The sequence below is a fragment of the Lissotriton helveticus genome, chromosome 9, assembly GCF_964261635.1.
Source record: "Lissotriton helveticus chromosome 9, aLisHel1.1, whole genome shotgun sequence".
In the NCBI taxonomy this organism is placed as follows: Eukaryota; Metazoa; Chordata; class Amphibia; order Caudata; family Salamandridae; genus Lissotriton; species Lissotriton helveticus.
The window spans coordinates 1,077,086,921-1,077,105,732 of NC_136070.1; the positions used below are offsets into that span (position 1 = coordinate 1,077,086,921).

Consider the following 18,812-nt stretch of genomic DNA (forward strand, 5'->3'; position numbering starts at 1 on the left):
ACATGCTCATCTGATCTGCGCTCTGACCTTCCACCTCTCTCCAAGCGTTTTTCGGGCAAATCCTGAAAGGAACAAAATGAACTTGTATCAGTATCCTGATACCTGTCTTTTTAATAATATCACGGTTACGCCAGTCATAGCTCTTTTAAGTGGCCTCCTGTTCTTTATTTTCTGTTTCTTATTATCCCACCTCTTCCTAGAAGATTTGAGTGCTTGCTTTGTGTTATCCTTTGGTGTCCTGCGGACTTACGCAGCGAGTCAGCGGGGGCACACATCGTGCAGGCCATACTCTAGATGGTATTTTTTCCAACGACCATCTTTTGACCACCATGGATCCTGTGCATTTGTCATGGTCCGATCACCTTGCGGTTCCATTTCTTTTGGAACACCATAGGGCGGATGGAAGCAAAAAAGGGAATCATATAATGGAAACTGCCAGAAATTTTAGGAATATCACTAGTGATTCCTTTGCGCCTTGGGCTGCCAGCCTGTCTATCACTGGCCTGGACACGGTACAGACCGCGGTTGGCCATTTTGAACAAGTTACCACTGGGGCCTTGAATGAATTGGCCCCAGTACAGACCCGCCGCCGAGCGAGAAAGAGACCATCTGCCCCATGGTTCTCAGACTCCCTCAGACTCCTCAGGCAAGAAGTGAGGAGGAAGGAGAGGCTCTGGCACTCTAGTTGGGACCTTAAACATAAGGAAGCCCACAAATCTCTTGTCAGGAAATACAAAGCTGAGATTATCCAGGCCAAACAAGACCATTTCGTGGCCCTGACAACTTCGCTCTCCTCACCGAAGGAGATTTTCAAAATTGTAGATTCCCTAGTCACCCTACAAACTCCTGACTCTGTTGTTCCATCGCAAGATCTATGTGATAGGATTGCTTCCTTTTTTCACACCAAAATACAGGATATCCATCTGGCTCTTGAGGAACAAAGAGCTCGTATTAGCGCGCCTCCTGCTCGGGTTGAGATGAATATGATCTCCCCTGACATCCCCCTTTTGAGCACCCTGGACTCCTTTCCTCCGCTGGCCTTGCAAGATCTGGAGATCTTGCTTAACAAGACCAAATCCGGCTCCCCCCTGGATACCTGCCCTCTGAAAATCATCAAACAGTGTAGGGTGACCCTTCTACCTCCTCTGCTAGAAATAATGAATCTAGCTATGAGAGATGGTATCTTCCCCCTGGAGTGGAAGAGTGCAGTTGTGAAGCCTCTGTTAAAGAAGGCTTCCCTGGATCCGGAGGTCCTAAAAAACTTCCGTCCAATTTCGCTTCTTCCAGCCCCAGCGAAGATGCTTGAGGCACACCTAAACAAGCATCTTGCTGCCTTTGTGGAAGGCTCGGGCTGTCTGGACTTTTCCCAGCACGGATTCAGGAGAGAACATAGCACCGAGTCGGCCCTCACCATCGTGCTCGATAAGATCCGCACGACTGTGGATGGGGGCCAGACCTCCCGCCTGGTCCTGTTAGACCTAACTGCGGCCTTTGATACCCTCTCCCCCTCAGTACTTACATCTCGGCTGAGGGAAGTGGGGGTGAGGGACGCAGCTCTAGATCTACTGACCTCCTTCCTTGACGGAAGGGTACAAAGAGTCAAGCTGGGGGAGTTTCTATCTCCATCCCGACCTGTGCGGTGTGGGGTCCCACAAGGGTCGGCCCTTAGTCCGACCCTATTTAACATCTATGTGACCCCACTAGCCAGACTAATAAGATCTTTCGGGATGGAGGTAGTCTCTTACGCTGATGACACCCAAATCCTCGTTTCTCTTCCCCATTCAGATGTACACACTGCCTCCAAATTTAGATCTTGTATGGAGGCGGTTGGTCAGTGGATGATCAAGAATTCACTCAAGCTGAATGGGGAGAAAACTGAGGTGATGGTGTTTGGAGGGAAAGAGAACATCTGGTCAGCCAGCTGGTGGCCTGACTCGCTAGGAATGTGTCCTTCCCCCACAACATCGGCTAAGAATCTTGGGGTGATGATAGACCCTGCCCTGGATATGGGCAGACAGGTGAGTAGAACCATCTCCACCTGCTGGGGCCTAATTCACACCCTACGAAGGATTAGGAAATACCTCTCCTTGCAGTCCAGAAAGCAAATAGCTGTTGCCCTCATTGGCTCACGTCTGGACTACTGTAATGCGCTGTATGCGGGGCTAAACAGGAGCCTCCTGCAGCGCTTACAGGTAGTTCAGAATGCCACAGCCAGATTTGCTCTGGATGTTCCCAGATGCTCCTCGGCCACGTCGGCCAGGAAAGCGTTGCACTGGCTACCGGTAGAACACCGAGTACGGTTTAAGGTTCTATGCATGACCTATAGAGCCATTGCAAAAAATATTGACACGGGAGTTGGGTCCATCATTTCCCACTATGTTCCTGGAAGGAACTTGCGTTCCTCCGGGAAACTGCTCCTGACAGCCCCTCGCATTCGAAGAGCCAAGTGGGGTGGTAGGGCCTTTTCCACCTTGGCCCCCAAATGGTGGAATGATCTTCCTTTGGATCTCAGGTCTCTACCTTCCCTTCAGAAATTCCGAAGGGCTCTTAAAACCCGCCTCTTCCTGCAAGCCTATGTGTAAGGATGTATGTTTCAATTTTGATGTTATTGTTAGGCGCCTTGATACCTTCGGGTTATTGTTTTTGCGCGTTATAAATTTTTATCAATCCTTTTCAGAATTACTCTTAATCTGTGGTCTGGCTCCCAAATAATCTCTACCCACTGTTGTGTAGGTTTCTTTGATGATATTAGCTAATTTGCTATTCTGTTCTCCTTAAGTCACGGGCATATAGCCAATGTTGCTGCTTCGTCTTTAATGTTACTTAACATAATGGCAGATACTGCAGAAAAATTGCCCATCAGTTTCATCCCCAAATCCAGGGCAAGGGCTGTCCCATACTCATTTTGTACCTTTTTAAGCACCTCTGGCAAAACAGCTAATGAGGGTGTCCCATAAGTTCGTAAGCTGTACATACCTCTTTGCAGAGGTAAACATGAAGCAGCTGGATTGGAATTCCATCATGCAGCAACCTCACAGTCTCTCCGAAATGCTTCACTCCCTTAAACAAGGAACCAATGCTGTATATATAATAACTTTAATTTTGTAGTGCACACTCAGGCCAGGACCTGGTTCCTGGTTTCTTGTTATTCATTTGTATATATAACAACAACACCCATGCTGCAATGAAGCCCCAGTCAGGTCACTATTGTTTATCCTATTGCGATAGCTTTGTCGCCTACCGGACAACAATGTGCAACAACATTTGCATAAATGAACTCTATCCCTTGTACTGAATGATGAAGGTGCCGTGATAGTGGGCCTACGAAGTGGAAATGTAAGCAATGCAGAATCGGATAATATTATCCTGCACATTAGAAAATGTATGCCAAAAGACACTGTGTAAGAAAGAAGGCAACTTTAGAAACATGACCATGTAAAATGATGATGTTTCTAACCTGTCCTATCCTAACCACTTCAATAGACACTCCTGATGATACAGGAAGGATTTCCACATACCTATCCAGTGGAAGCACAGAAATTGCCCCCGTTTTTCAGTGGTAGGTCAACATTATTAGTTCAAGGTGCTTCCTTTTGGACTCAAGTCACTGCCTTAGATTTTTACCACGTGCCTTTCAGCAGTATCAGCCTTCCTGAGGCAACCGGGTCGCCAGGCATACTAATACTTTTTTGTGTCCTCATACGCCATTAAATCTTTACAGAGCTAGCTTGATTGACTCTGCTGTCCCCCCTGTATGTTGGCATCAGCAAGAGAGCTCTGCTCTTAATGGTTTGCACTTTACACAGAACCTCTCGCGATTCGTCTGTTCTCATCTTCTATCTGTGGCCCAAAGAACTGACCCGAGTGTTGAAGTAATTCCATGTAGAGGCATAATCATTGGACAAACATACCCCTAATTCAAAGATTTTCCATCCATCCTATACATGGTGTCCCGAAGGCCCTCTTCTTGCTATTTTCTTTACTTGTGGCTATATCTAATTTCATTACATATTTTGTAGAGTTAAGTCAGTCTAGGAAAGTCGGAGGGGTACATTTAATCCAACATTTACAAATTTCTCTATGCGCTAGTAAAGTGAGATAAAAACACAGCTTGTTAACATCTGAGGGTAACAAATCATAATTGGGGAGGATACCAAAAAATAATACAAAAATGCGTACCTGAATGCCAAACCCAAATATGTCTTCCATACCTTTTATTACCAGACCAAAGAATTGCTGTAATCTAGGGCACCTCTTGAACATATGCTCATCGCTAGCTCTATCCTTCTGGAATTTTGGACAGCATGGAAGTGTACCCTTTGCAAACTTTGATAATTTGAGAGGAGTCCAATATACTCAGTGAAGAGAGAAGAGATGATTCCTTCTTGGCAGCTTGGACTGTGGAATATAGTAAGTCAAAAGATACTTGCCATAATTCTTCTGTACTGTCGCCGGGCAAGCACTCGCCCCACAGCTGTGCTGGAAGGATAAAGTCCCCATCTGCCAGGTCCATCAGGAGCCAGTAAAGATTTGCCACTTCTTTCTTATTCCGTTGTCTGGATCTCAGAGCAGTCTCAAGCTCATTTGTAAATCCAACCGAGATGCCTACCGCTTGGGACCAGCTTTTTATTTGTAAGTACTTGAATTTAGATTGTTGATTATTCGTTATAAGCTTAAGATCTTCCCACAGTAGCAGACATCCCCCTGGACTAAGTTGGGCCCAGCAATTTACACCAGCTGATTTTAAAGGTGTTGCTAGTAAGTCTTTAGTCCACTCGGGTGAGCCGGGTGTATCCCATATAGGCGCTTTAGCGCTGTAGTAGCTGATTTCAATTGGACTTTCTTGAAGAAGCGCGGATCTCCAAATTTGTATAGATAAGCATGTTCTGCTCCTTTTGGGTCTTGCAGCATTTCCCTAAACATTTTTCCTATGTCTGAAAAATTGGGCTCATTCATAAGCATTTTACCAGCTTTCATTAGGAAGACCCATGCATACATAATTATATCCGGTGCACTTAGCCCTCCCTTATTCTTCCTTCTCCGAAGTTTCATCCAGAAAATTCTAGTTTCTTTAGAAGCCCATATAAATCAGTTCATTTTTTACTGAATTTTCCTCAAGCTTCCTTCTTTGAAGGCTAGCGGTGTATTTTGGAATATAAAGATCAATTTAGGTAAGAGCATCATTTTTACTAAATTGACCCTTCCTATTAATGTTAAGGGTAGATATGCCCAGCTTTTTAGGGAATCAGAAATTTCTTTATCAATTTTGCGTAGATTTATGTTGGGTATATCATTAATATCCTGAGTAATTTTAATTACTAGATATCTCATTTCTTTTTTCAGTTGAAGGGGACAAACTATAGAATTCCACGTCATACACTCAGTTTTTGACTGGTTAATCTCATATCCTGAGATGTTACCAAATTGTTGGGCTAAGCTATATATAATGGGAATAGTTTTCTCGAGATCTGACGTGTATACCATGACATCATCGGCATATAATGAAGCTTTGTTTTCCCAATTACCGAATCTAAACGGGAGTATATCCTCATGTCTCCTAATGCTTTCTGCAAAGGTCTCTATGTATAGGTTAAAAAACATTGGCGAAAGGGGGCATCCCTGCCTTGTACCTCTTTGCACTTGTGTTGAAGAGGAGAGATTACCATTTATCAAGATTCTAACTGTTGGAGCATGGTAGATTGCTGAAATAACCCTACAAAATTGTTCCCCCAAGTTGGATTTCTCTAATACCTTAGTTAGATAGGCCAAATTTACCCGATCAAACGCTTTGGTAGCGTCAAGTGTAATAACGGCCAATGGTAATTTATATGCAGGTGCAGGATCAATAGCCCTGATTAAATTGTAAGTTAGAACTTGAATACCTCTCCCTCTAACAAAGCCCTTTTGGTCCTGATGTAACAAACCACTCATAATACCATTCAACTTCTCTGCTAACACCTTGACAAAGATCTTATAGTCAAGGTTAAGCAAAGAGATTGGTCTATACGAATCACACTGGTTTGCTTGCTTAGATGGCTTTAAAATCAAGGCTACAGTGTTCTCATCCCATGAAGGAGGCATATTCCCACCTTTATCAAAAATATGAGAAAACAGCTTGTGCATTATTGAGATCAAAACTTCAGCTAAAGATTTATACATCTCGGCCGGAAGGCCGTCTGGTCCTGGCGCCTTGCCTTTCTTACATGATTCTATTGCCATCTTAATCTCAGCCTGGGATATGAGTTTATTAAAATTGCTGGAGGCCTCATCACTGGCTTTTTCTGAGGGATAACTCTGAAACCAGGATTCTATTATATTTTCCTGAGGAGTGAGTTTCTATAAACTTTCTCAAAGTGTTTTCGGAAGGCTTCTTCATTGTCTGCGGGAGCCTGGCACACTTTTTCCGTAACATTACATACTATTTCCCTTATATTACTTCTTGCTAACTGTTGCTTAGTTTTCCAGACAAGAAGTTTACCGGAGCCTTCCCCATATTCAAAATGCGCCATTTTACTGGTCTCCCACCTCTTCTGCAGCCTCGCATTCCAATACCCCTGCCATGTCCATTCTGTAAGATAATAGTCTGCCAGTGATGTCCCTATCTATACTTTCTCCTTGTGCAATGAGGTCCTGTTCTAACTCTTTGAATTTTGCCCTCTATTTCTTTTATCTCTGTTTTGTGTTTCTTCTGTTTAACAAACTGGATAGAAGTTATACAGCCTCTTAAAAAGGCCGTATAGGCGTCCCATACAATTTCTATGGGAGCGCTATTGATTTGTATTGGGAAATAGGTATTAGTCTTTACCACTAGTATTTCTATTATTTCCTCCTCAGACAAGATAGCAAGATCTAATGTCCATCTTTTATTTTTTGGTTTACTAGGAAGTTTCAACGTTAATGTTACACACACATGGTCAGATAAATGGCCTCCAAGATGTTTAGTTTCTGTCACCCAACTCCTCAGGATCACACTAATTAAAAAGAAGTCTAGCCTAGATCTGTGACCATGCTTCTTATTGTGAAACGTATAACCTCTTCTGCTTCCCTCTCAGTCTCTTCATATATCCGTCCACCCTAATTGCTTCATCGTATTTTTCAGTAAAGACCTCATTTTACAATTTTGTGATGCTTTAATTTTTAGGGATCTGTCCATCACAGGGTCCAGGACTAAGTAAAAATCTCCTGCCAGTACTAATGGATCTTGGAATGCAGCAACTCAGCACATAGGCCCTTTAAAGGGACTGGATCGTCCAAATTTGGACCATAATATCCTGCTATCGTAAATTTATGAGAGTAAAACTTTTATGTTTGCTATGGCCCTCTTCCCATCCTATCTACTTTAAACCCTTCCACTGATAAGGCAGGATGATTCTTTACGATTATTGCGTCACCCTTTGTTGTTGTTTGCTGTGTGGTGCAGATAACCTCCTTAATCCATATTTTGGTTTACACAGACTCCTCATCTCTTTCTCAACTAGATGTGTTTCTTGGAGAATAAGCATTTGTTCTGAGACATCTTTTAAATACTGAAATATCCTTTCCATCCTATGTTTTACCCTTAATCTGTTTAGATTCCACGTCAACACCCTCAGATATATAGCATGATCATCTGAGGCCTGTCTCATTGCTCATTAAAGTGTATGGTGGACTTTTTAAAGATTTTACATGACGACTTGGACATATATATATATATTTTTTTTTACCCTATGCTCCCCACCCAGTGACCTACCCCGGACCCTCCCTCCTCCCACCCCTGTGCTTCCCTGGAGAACCCCCACTATTTCTCTAATGGCCCTACCCTGGCCTTTGAGGCTACCTTCTCTTTGGTCGGGACGGTTGTTACTTTCTTATAGCACCTTGAATAGCTGCTGAATTTTGTTTATCATGTTTATCATGTATTTATTTAGTAACAAGTTTCAAAGTCTCCTGGTAATTTTGTCCTAAAGACTCAAGATGAGGAAACCATTCTTTCCCTTTTGTTTTTTTTAGTTTCTTTATCGATCCATTAGTTCACTGTTCTTTACTGTGATATGCTGCAAAAAACTTTCTGCCTCCTCCACCCGTCTGAATGTAACATCATTTTTAGCGTAGCTGGAAATTTGAGTTGTGCTGTTGCTCCCAGCTGTTTAAATGGTTCTAATAGCTTTCCCAGCTCCCACTGTTTAGATGCAGTTATGGAGGAGACATCCGAGCAAATTTGAAAAGTAAACCCTTCTGCACTTATTGTGATCATGTTTAAAGCCTTATTTAATATCTCATCTTTTAGACTGTTTGTCAAAAAATTAATCAACATTTTTTGGGTTTAGTCCTGTTCGGGCTGAGTCTAAAAAGATCCCTGTGCACCCTTTGGATGTCGGCAAATAGAACTTGTTCAGAGCATTCAGTGTTAGTCGTTCGCTTGATTAGTTTAACTACAAATTCTTTTATATTATCTCCTTAGACTCCCTCTGGCACTTTAAGTAAGCGAAGATTATTCCTTCGTTGCGCTTTCTCAATAGATTCTAGCTTATCCTGGAGATTAATTTCTTGTTCTCTTATTTTGACAAGGTCTTTTACATTTTCATCCACTTTTCTTGTTAGCTCGACCACCGTCATTTCTAATGCTTTGGCTCTGGCTGTTAAAGAATATAACTTGTCTTCCGTTTTTTCACAGAAAACTTTAATTTCAGCTTGATTTTTTTCTGAGATCTGGAATCTGTTCCTCATCTCGTCAGTTAGAGCCTGTAGGAGATCTAAAGTTGACCTCTTAATGCTTAAGCTGCTTGTTCTCTCGCTTGTTGTTTCATGTTGGTTATTCTCCTTTTCCTTTTCTTGAGAATCAATTAAAGAGGTCCCATCTTTTCCCAGATTTAGCTAGTTATTAGTTGTATCTTGCATCCTGGGTCCACCTGTTCCCTTCTCTGCTGAGAGATCTGCTAGTGGCTGTTACTTATTAGCGGTTAGTACACCGTCAGAGTATTGGAACAGCTCGATGATATCACCCAATTTACCACTAGTGCTTTCCTTAGACATACTCTCTGTCGGTTTAAGTATCAATGTACTAGGCACTGTCTTAAAGTAATCTCTTAATGAAGGTGTGTGATTTATTATTTTTTTCTTATCCTGGTTTGGTATATTTGCCTTAGATTTAGATTTTAGTTTTACTAAACTTATCTGAGACTGGGTCTTGTGATTAGGGGATAAGCGGGCAAGGTGGGCTTTGCGGGCTGTTGCACTAAAATCCACCACTTCCAAGTCCTCTGTTAGCCCAGGGAGTGAATCCCGTCCTGAGCTCCTCATAACGTATTGTGGTGGTATCTTGACAGTTAGCCCCTCTTTCTCCCTAGTGACCCCCTCTTGCCCCGCCCCCCCCTGTTCCACAGATGCAACACTTACTTTCTGTTGTATACATGTGCCAGAGTCAATATCTGTCTCTTCACAGGGGGTGGCTTGTAGTCCGCTTCTCCTTGTGAGCTGATTGTATTTGAAGGTTTCAGGACTCCCGCGTGTTCCTCCTCTCCCCCTACCGCTGTGAATGGTGAGCCTTGCTGCCGCCCTCCGTCCCTGATGCAGCTCCAGAGCCGCCCGAGACCAAAGAGCAACCTGCTCCTCCCGAGACTCTCCCACTCGCTCGTCCGGGGAAGGCACTGCGTCTGGGGTAGCGACAACAAGCCCCGCCACCTCTGCCACGATTCTGGGAGATATGCTAAAGAAAAGCGTCCGAAGGAGCACAGTGAGTGCGTTTTCTCGAGCTTGCTAGTTTCCCGTTTTTCCTCCCCAGTTTGATTGTATTCCATCCGAATTAAATCAGCAGTTTTCCAAAAAATATTCGCGCATATATTCTTGGCTATAGTGCTGAGCTATGCGATGAGAGCCGTCCCGACCTCTGGAACCTCTGCGACCCGCTAACCGCCGGCCGCCATGTTCTCCAGGTATACTAATACTTTGCCGACTGGCTCGTCAAAGCTTCATGAGAGGAAGAGGCAAAGGCTTCTATAAACGCCTTCAGCAATCTTTTTCAGAATTTGGGTCTCATGTAGAACATGGTAAAATCATCCTTAGAGCCCCACATGAAGATCCATTTTCTAGGTGCAATACTCAATACTGAGAAAGCAAGGGCGTTACCTTCTGTGGAAAGAACAATAAAGCTCAAAGCTATGGCAAAGAGTATGTCTGCAAAACACTCGGTCTCAGACAGTACATTTCCCTGTTAGGCCTAATGTCATTAAGTAGACTCCATGTGAGACCCTTTTGCAGACTCAAGATAAGACCCGTCCAACAAGAAATGGATATGCAATGGAAGCAAATAGAAGGATCCTGAGACAACTCAGTCTAAGTCACGAGGTGTTGCAAACAAGAATTTCTTTGGTCGAAAATACCAAAGAATCTTACAGCAGGTCTCCCTTTTCCAACCTGGTGCAAACAGAATTGTATTGACAACACATGCATCCATGGAAGGCTAGAGAGCTCACCTCTAAGAATTGTCAATCTGAGGGCTGTGGTCCGATGCAGAAAAAATGCTGCATATTGCTGCACATCAATGTGCTAGAACTCTGGGCCATTTGTCTGGGCCTACAAGCATACCTCAGAGACCGTCAAACCAAGTAATTCTGATCAGAACAGAAAATACAACTTCTACGTAGCCATACAAGGAGGAACAGAATCCTGACCTCTCTCAGAAGAGCCTCAATTACTTTGAGACTTGGCCATTTCTCAAGGATAGACATTGATGTGGAAGACCTACTGTTTGTCAAAACGATCAGACACATTAACTCAGTCAACAACTATCAGAATGCCACGAGTAGGAACTACACTAGGATCAAGTTGCTTATGTATTCCAATAGTGGGGTCAACCCGTAACCAATCTCTTCACTACACCGAAGGATACGAAATATTAGAACTTCGAATTATCAAGAGACCATAGGCAATTCCCTTTTCATCCTTTGCTTCAGTCTTTCCTGACAACTTTCCTCCATTTTCCCTGATCCCTAGGGTGTGGAAGAGGGTGTTGAAGAAGGTGAAGATGGATCATCGCACTCTGACCATCACTATTCTGGTGTGGCCACGCCAGTACTGGTACAGCAAACTCCTGCAGATTAAGGCACATACAGTCTACAATCTGAAACTGCACTCCAGAATCCTCTCCAGATACCACAGAGAGATACTACCCCACGACCCCACGTATCTGAACCTGACGGCATTGCTCCTGACCACTTAGAGTTTGTCCATCTGGATATACCGCTGGACTGTAGAAAAAATCCTTTCACAGGCACATGCACCTGCAACTACAACTCTGATTAGAAGCGTTTCTGTGTCTGGAGCAAAGTCAATGGCTTTCATCCGCTTCAAATACAGTATTATGAAATATTGCCATACATTTTGAGGCTGGCCAAGAGTGGACTCAAATATTCTTCTGCTAGAGTTCATCTGGCTGCAATATCAGGATATAGAAGAACAAATGTAGTTGTATCTACTTCGTTCTCCTAGTGATTCATTAAGCAATTTATTAAAATACTTTTCAGGGTATTTCCACCTGTACAACGCTCTCCAGTTCCTCGGAGCACAGTATCATCCTCAACCAGTTAATGTAACCTCTATTTGAACTAATACACAAGGTACAATGAAAAATTTATTTTGTGCAAATCAGCATCTCTCCTACTACTGACATCAGCAAGGAGAGTAGAGTGTGAGCGCATTCCACCTGGAGCATGGCAACAACTGTTGTACTCTATGCTCGTGTGTACTTACAGAACATCTGCCATACAGCTACCAAGAGGAGTAGGCATACGTTCACGAACCTCAGCTGCCTTGACGTGGACGATGAAGCTGACAGAATAGTGGGACAGTCAGATCTCTGAAACATTTTTTGGTAAAGGTCTGCCTACTTCCTGCTTTTGTTTTGTCATATAATATACACATTGATTACTATTTTGACTCAAGCATGTGAATATATGACGATCCAATGTTGGAGAGGAAATTAGTTACTTAAGTGTAACTGCAGTTTATCAACATTTTACCTTTTCAAATATTGACCTGCGACTCACCTTTCCACCGCGTATGGGGCTCACATATAATACAAAAGGATTGCAAAAAATAATCCTGCTTATTACATACATCTTACTTAAATTAACTAGAGCATGCAAAATGTCTCTGATTACGTCTTCTATCCGGAGTTAGAACATCTTTACGTAGCCCTAGTTGGTACTTTCTCCATTTCTACTTCACTTAAGTGAGGCTTTCTCTAAGACTTCCGGTCATGTAATCTCTGCAGCTGTCTGCATTATGGATTTTTGCAATGTGTGTTTATAGAGGTGCCGCCAGATAATGTACCAGAGCTGGCAGTAACATGTGAACTAGTCGTACCACATCAAATAACACTTCATTGATAATTCGTTTTTTTTATATACTTGCACATGTTGAATTTCCCTTTTTAAGACTCTGTTACAGTAACAATACATTTCCGAACACCTAAGTTAGAACAAACACTTTAGAAAAGACGAACTTTAACAACAAAAGTAATGCCATATTTAATTAATTTTGTTCTTGGGCCTTAAAATGCTGCACAAACTTAAATCATCCTGAGGAACATACATTGGAAATATCAGGCATGCACTTACTGGTTGTCCTTCTGAGTCTGAATCCAAATGGCAAGAACTGTCACCGTTTTACTCCTCAAATGAAGGGCTGCTTTTCCATCCCTTAATCATCCAGATGCATGACATAGCAGCTTTTTTAGAAAAGATTCACATAATTCCATGATATTTAAACAATGTAGTGAGGTCTTATCCCATCCAAACTTGCTTTGTTTGTGACAGTGGAAGCCTAAAATGCTTCACACAAGATAGTGCCTTTTTAATCTTGAATGTTGGAACCAGCTATGTATGTGCTGGGTTGCACTGGTCGCAGTTGCACCAGGCACCCCAAGATCAGAAAGCAGAAGTTTGAAAATTGAAATACTATTGTTTATGGGATCTTCCCTCCAGCAGAATCAGTAATGGATAAGATGATATCTACTTTCCAATCCTGATCACTACCAAAGAGAAAGAAAATATATAATAAGGGAGAGCAAGTGATGAGGTTTTACTTTGACATTTGTCTTGTCTGAACCTTTGAGGGCTGAATCCTGAAGCCCAACAGAGGATTGTGGGCTGTATTTGGTTCACAGCTAGTTGGGGGGCATACAAATGAGAAAGACTACAACAAAATTCTGTAGAACACTTGGGATGGAAAGAATAAGTTAGTTCAAATATTTCCCTCATGGTGTCTATCTTAGAAGATAGTTCTTCTATCAAGCTGAAGGCCCACAATTGGCCTCCGAAAATGGCCCATTAGCAAACTGATCAGTAGATGTAGAGGTACTTCTAGCAGGGAAAAGAAGTGAACAGCATCTGACGCCTCCTCATCTGTGAAGGAAAAGTTCTGACCACAGTGGCAGAGATCTCTGCATAAAAAAGATAGAGGTGTGGTAGTGGATGTCTCTGCCTGTAGGTTAGTACATAGCATTTTGTAGTATGTGAGTAGTACGGCAGTAGTAGTACTTAACATACTATAAAGTGCAGTTTGTGAATAGGCCTCTATGTCTTTTGTAAACATTACGGTTTAGGATATCTTTTAAAGAGAACATTTACAAATAGACCAGTCCTTGCTCATGACTCTCTTTCTTTAGGTGAATACATGTTTGCGTGTTTCTCCTTTATGACTGACACCTGTATACCGCTTGCTATTCTGTTATGAAAGTTAATGAGTACATCCAGGTACATACAGATACACTTCTTTTATCCCAGTCCTGCATCTTTAACAATTGCCAACAATAGACATTCTAGAATGTTACTTTGTTTGATGATGGCTGCTTCGGGGTTGAACCCATATATTACATCACTCACCGGACACTGAGTGATTTTACAATACCTATTCAAAAGACATTCTGATCCAAATACTCATCATCAACCAAAATACATTCTGGAATGCCTGTTAATAGCTATTGGTTAAAGTGCAGGGCTGAAATAAGAGAACTGAATCATTAGTCTTCATCAATTTTTAGCAGCCAATCGGCCATCTCTCCTTATGTTATCTTGTGTCTCCTGATACTTTACAAAATAGAACTGTTTCTCACATGTTCCCAGTCAGAGCTAAATATTTAAATAATATGACTATGCTGAATATATCCATTATTGAGTGGAATGCTTATGTGTAAGTACTTTTCCTTTACTTGTGAGTACAATATGTGATGTCTGGAGTAAGGTTTTTCATAGCCACAGGGTTAGCCATGCAAATGTACACATTAAGTCAATAGAATGTTGTAGTTCCTCTGTATTTAGATTTATTTCTGGGAACACAGTATTTTCTGTGAGGGTGCTGCAATGACCTGTAGAGTCTACAATAATGTTTAATAGCTACCTCAAACTTTTGAATTGTTGTTGTGAGGATTCGGTGTCCTCTTGAAGAGCTTCAGTTTTTCTCATTGCCAGTACTGAATAAAGTTGTTTTTACCAAACTATCTTTGCTCCTACAGGTTGTGTGGATGTTCCAGACTATCCATTTGATAAAAATCGGGGAGGCTTCATATTTATCTCATTGCTGACAAGACATGAAATCATCAATGCTCTCACTAAAGTGAGAGCCGAATGCAACAAAGTAGCAGCAATGTCTTTGTTTCATTCAACTTTGGCTAAAACCGTTCGTCTGGAAGAATTTGAACAGGTCCAGTCTCAGGTCATCTCCCAGGTAAGAAAGAAATAGTCTTAGCTGATGCATAGTTCAGCATATAACAGATACACTTCTTTTAGCAGTAATAAAGTGATCTGTCACTCGTAACTGAGTTCTTGAACTGAACACATGGATGCGCTCACTTTGCCTCTGCATGATCGTTTTATTTAATGCTTTTTCTAGAATGGTGTATTCATGTTGAGTTCTTCACATGGTTTATACTGGTACACTGTTAAAGTGTAACTGTGTAATGAAGTTGCTCTAACACAACAGTATCTGGCTAAAAAATCATGAGCAGTTTTCTTGCTAATTTAGCTTGTCTTTACACTCTGGCCCTCATTATGATGTCGGGCGGACACCGTTGCGGGGAAGGAACCACCCGACCATAGGTTGGCAGTTATGACACCCTAATTTGGATGCAACCACACATAGTGCGATCGGAAGCATTCATTTTCCAATGGGAACTTGTGCAGCGGGCTAAAAACACCCTCAGCACAAGCTCCCATTGAAAAATGGAAGGTTGTAAACATCCCTGCACCGAGTGGCAAGCACCTCATGGTGGCTGCCACACGTTGCAGAGATGTTGAGGTGCCCCCGGGCCCAAATGCGAAGGTCCAAGGGGCAAGTGGGCCCTGATAGGGTCCCCCAAAGCCAGTTTTCGACATGGATTGGCTGTCAGAAACGGATATTGTAATCCAGACGGCGGAACTGAGCGTAGCTCCATTGTCATTGAAGCGATTATTATTCCGCTCTTTGCGGTTTTCCCTCCGACTGCCGTAATCAAAATACAGAGGTTGGAGGGAAACCTCAGGATGTTGGGCAGAAAGCCTCCGCCCGACATCCAAATCGGGCCCTCTGTGTTTAGTTGGACTAAAAAACATTGCAGAAGTTAGACTTTGGGCGGAAGGGCACATTTTATTTTATGTTGTTGTCCATTCGTTAGCACGCCTAGTATGTTATCAAAACGTTATTTTTAGTTAAGGCAACTTCACTACATTTCCTGTGATAGGAAGCCTGTAGTGCATGTGGTTATCCACATTTAGTCACCATACTTCTTCGGTGGATTAGAAAAGGTTCAGACTGTGCGATCTTGATATCATATTTGTAAATGTGTTTACAGTTACCCGTAACAAAGGGTTTTACACCCGAAATGCCCTGGGTATTGATGCAGCAAGATGCTTTCTGACTCATATGAATGTTCAACGGATTTGATGGTTAAATACATTGACTGTAGATAATGAAGATTGATGCATTTAATCAATAATAAAAAATTTGAAATTGGAGAACTTCAACACAACTTTTTTGATTTCAAGAAGATTTATTTATTTATTCAATAATGAAAAAAAGTCCATAGGCCTATTTTGGCAGTGCATCTTGGGACTTGACAGCCTGCTGGCCACCAGCGATCACTGTGAATATTTCATGTGTTCAGGCCAGAGTACACACCAAGTTTGCACACCCATAAAAGGTTAATTTGATTGAACGTTTGATATAATTTTGAGGGGTGCAATCAACAACTAACTAATTGTGGTGCAATACTAGCCAGGAGTTAGCCCCATTTTTTTCAAAATTTGCCTTGATTGTTTCCCATATGTTAAGAATTACTTTCGTTGTGCCAATGTCACCATTTAACTAGGGTACCACCCTAATGACAAGAATACATTTTTCCGGTATCAGAATTTTTGCCATTTATACTGCCCATATACCATGGGTGGCCGTATGTCAAAATGTGCCTCCAGTATTTCAAAGCCAGTATTTTATTATGGTTTGCATCCCTCTACCCACCCCCCTCAACTAAGTATGCCAAGGCGGCCTTCTCTAAGACAAAGAATTAATCAAGTATGCCAAAACTATAATTTTGTTACAGGTGTTCCCATATATCAAGTATTACTTCCAATATTTTTGGGTCTGCATGTTGCCTTGGGTGCCCTTTCTTATGCCAAGAGTTATCTCCGACATGCCAGAGGCAGCATGGTAACTTGGGTACCATCATAAGCCCAAAAAAACATTGAGTATGCCGTGGCCAGGGGATGACTACTCACAAAATTATAAGATATGAAAACAAACAAACTTTTACACACTGGAGTCTCTCACTCATATGCATTCTCTCTCACATTCAATGTCTTCCCTCTCACTCTTACTGACGCTCGCACTCATTCTCACTTACTCCCACTCACACACCAACATACACATGCTCACTGGTTCTCACTCTCACTTACAAACACCCTCTCACACTTACTGGCTCTGGACCCTGATGCAACTGCACCTACAGCCCCACTGATGGCCACACCCCTGACTCCCACTCCCTCTCAGAATCTCCAATCACTGACTCCTTATGAAGCACTCACACTCCTTCACTCTCTGCCTCACACTCACTTTCACTTATTCGTACACTCAAACTCAGAATCCCACTTTTACTCTCATTGACACTATCAAACACACACACATAACATAACCAGTGCATTGTAGGGTAACCACAGCAAGAAGGAATATCAAAAGTTGTTATTTAAATTAGATAAAAAATACACATAAACATGATTTCAATGTATCTGTCCAAAACCAAGGCGCTAGATTTCACTAGTTGGAATTTGCTGTAACAGATAAAACCCCCCATGTGTTTTTCAACAACTACTTAGGAAAATGTGTCTGTATTTATCACTAGATTATGTCATTGATTGGCACTGACTTGTTTAGTTTGATCTGACCGTCACATCTTGAGGCACTTCTATATTTCTCGGTTGGCCTCATGTACTACCTTTGATCCATATGGGGTGTCTACATCAATGTATATTGTGATTGTATTTGAATGTGTGTCTGATTTAGTGAGGCGTGTGAGAATGCTAGTATATGGGATTGAATGTTTGAGGTTTGAATGAATATGCCTGTGGGATGTGTTTGGACAGATAAATTGAAATCATGTTTATGTGTATTTTTTATCTAATTTAAACAAAAGCCTTGTGATACTCCTTCTTCTTGCTGTGGTTACCCTACAATGCACTGGTTATGTTATTATAATTTGTGACTTTATGCACATATAGAATTATATAGGTACAGAACCCCCTCTTTTGAGTCTATTGCATGGATTCTCCTTGTGCTCAGAGATGCAGTGATGTATGCCCTCACAGCCACATTTTACTAGATATACTGTGCTGCCTAAGGCATGCACATTGCGTCTGCTAAATAAAATGGAGTATGCTTGTGTGAGGGAATCCTAGTTAAACTACGCCCCTCACATGAGAAGTCCTAAACTCCACCTACTGAGTCTACGTTTTTAAACTAAACCCGTAGATGTATCATGCCTCACCCCCCTCAGCCCTCCACGTCACCTAGAGCCTAAGAGGGCTAACCCGTACACTAGAATATTTTTTGGAGTGGGGCTACATTTACTTGTTTTGGAAAATGTCCTTGTTGGAGGGAGAAATTTGTGACCTTGCTCCTTGAAGCGCCGTAGGCATTGTTTCAAGTTTATTTTATTTAGCATAGTTACTTAAAACCGTTGCTACAAAATATCATTGCAGATTAAAAACCGGTTAAAAGACATTATAACCAAATGATATTTACAGTACATTAAAAAACAAGCAATTATTATAGCAGGGTTAGTCCTTTTCCTTATCTGATATGTGGTTGTTCGAACTTCGGCATTTTCTTCTCCACTTGTCTTAAAAGTTTTACAAAGCGACAGTTAAGCTGCGTGTCCTTGGGTGCAAAACATGCCAACACAGCTTGTCTCCTTGTGCGAATGCCTCTCTGGTTAAAAAGTGGTTTTAGAAGCCGTCTCCTTTCCTCTGTTAGCTCTTTACATGTGCAGAGGAGATGCAGCATATCTTCTTGCATTGTCCCACATAAGCTGCAGTTAGGATCAGATTGAATTTTCAGCCAATGTGGAAAGTGCTTTGTGCATGGCAACAAGCCTAATCTGTAGGCCTTGAAATGTGTATGCTACGCTCAAACCATTATTTGTAAAACAGATTGATTGGTTATAGATTTTTGGGGTGTTGCTACAAAAAGAGAGGCAATGAGACACAACTCTAGTGGTAAAGCTCCAGGGCACAACGGGATCCCTATGGATTTACTTGAATGTAACCTCCATTTATTGGGACCCCTGCTCACTTATTTATTTAACAATT

The 18,812-nt window shown here is 42.0% G+C and overlaps 1 protein-coding gene across 2 annotated transcripts in view; it reads left to right on the forward strand.

Moving 5' to 3' along the window:
- The window catches only part of DNAH1 (dynein axonemal heavy chain 1), a 1,443,760-nt gene that overhangs the window by 149,529 nt on the left and 1,275,419 nt on the right, over nt 1-18,812 (forward strand). For both annotated transcript variants that reach the window (XM_078661462.1, XM_078661463.1), the window contains exon 11: nt 14,492-14,703. In XM_078661462.1, the coding sequence (XP_078517588.1) occupies nt 14,492-14,703 (212 nt within the window). The remainder of the gene's footprint in view (nt 1-14,491; nt 14,704-18,812) is intronic.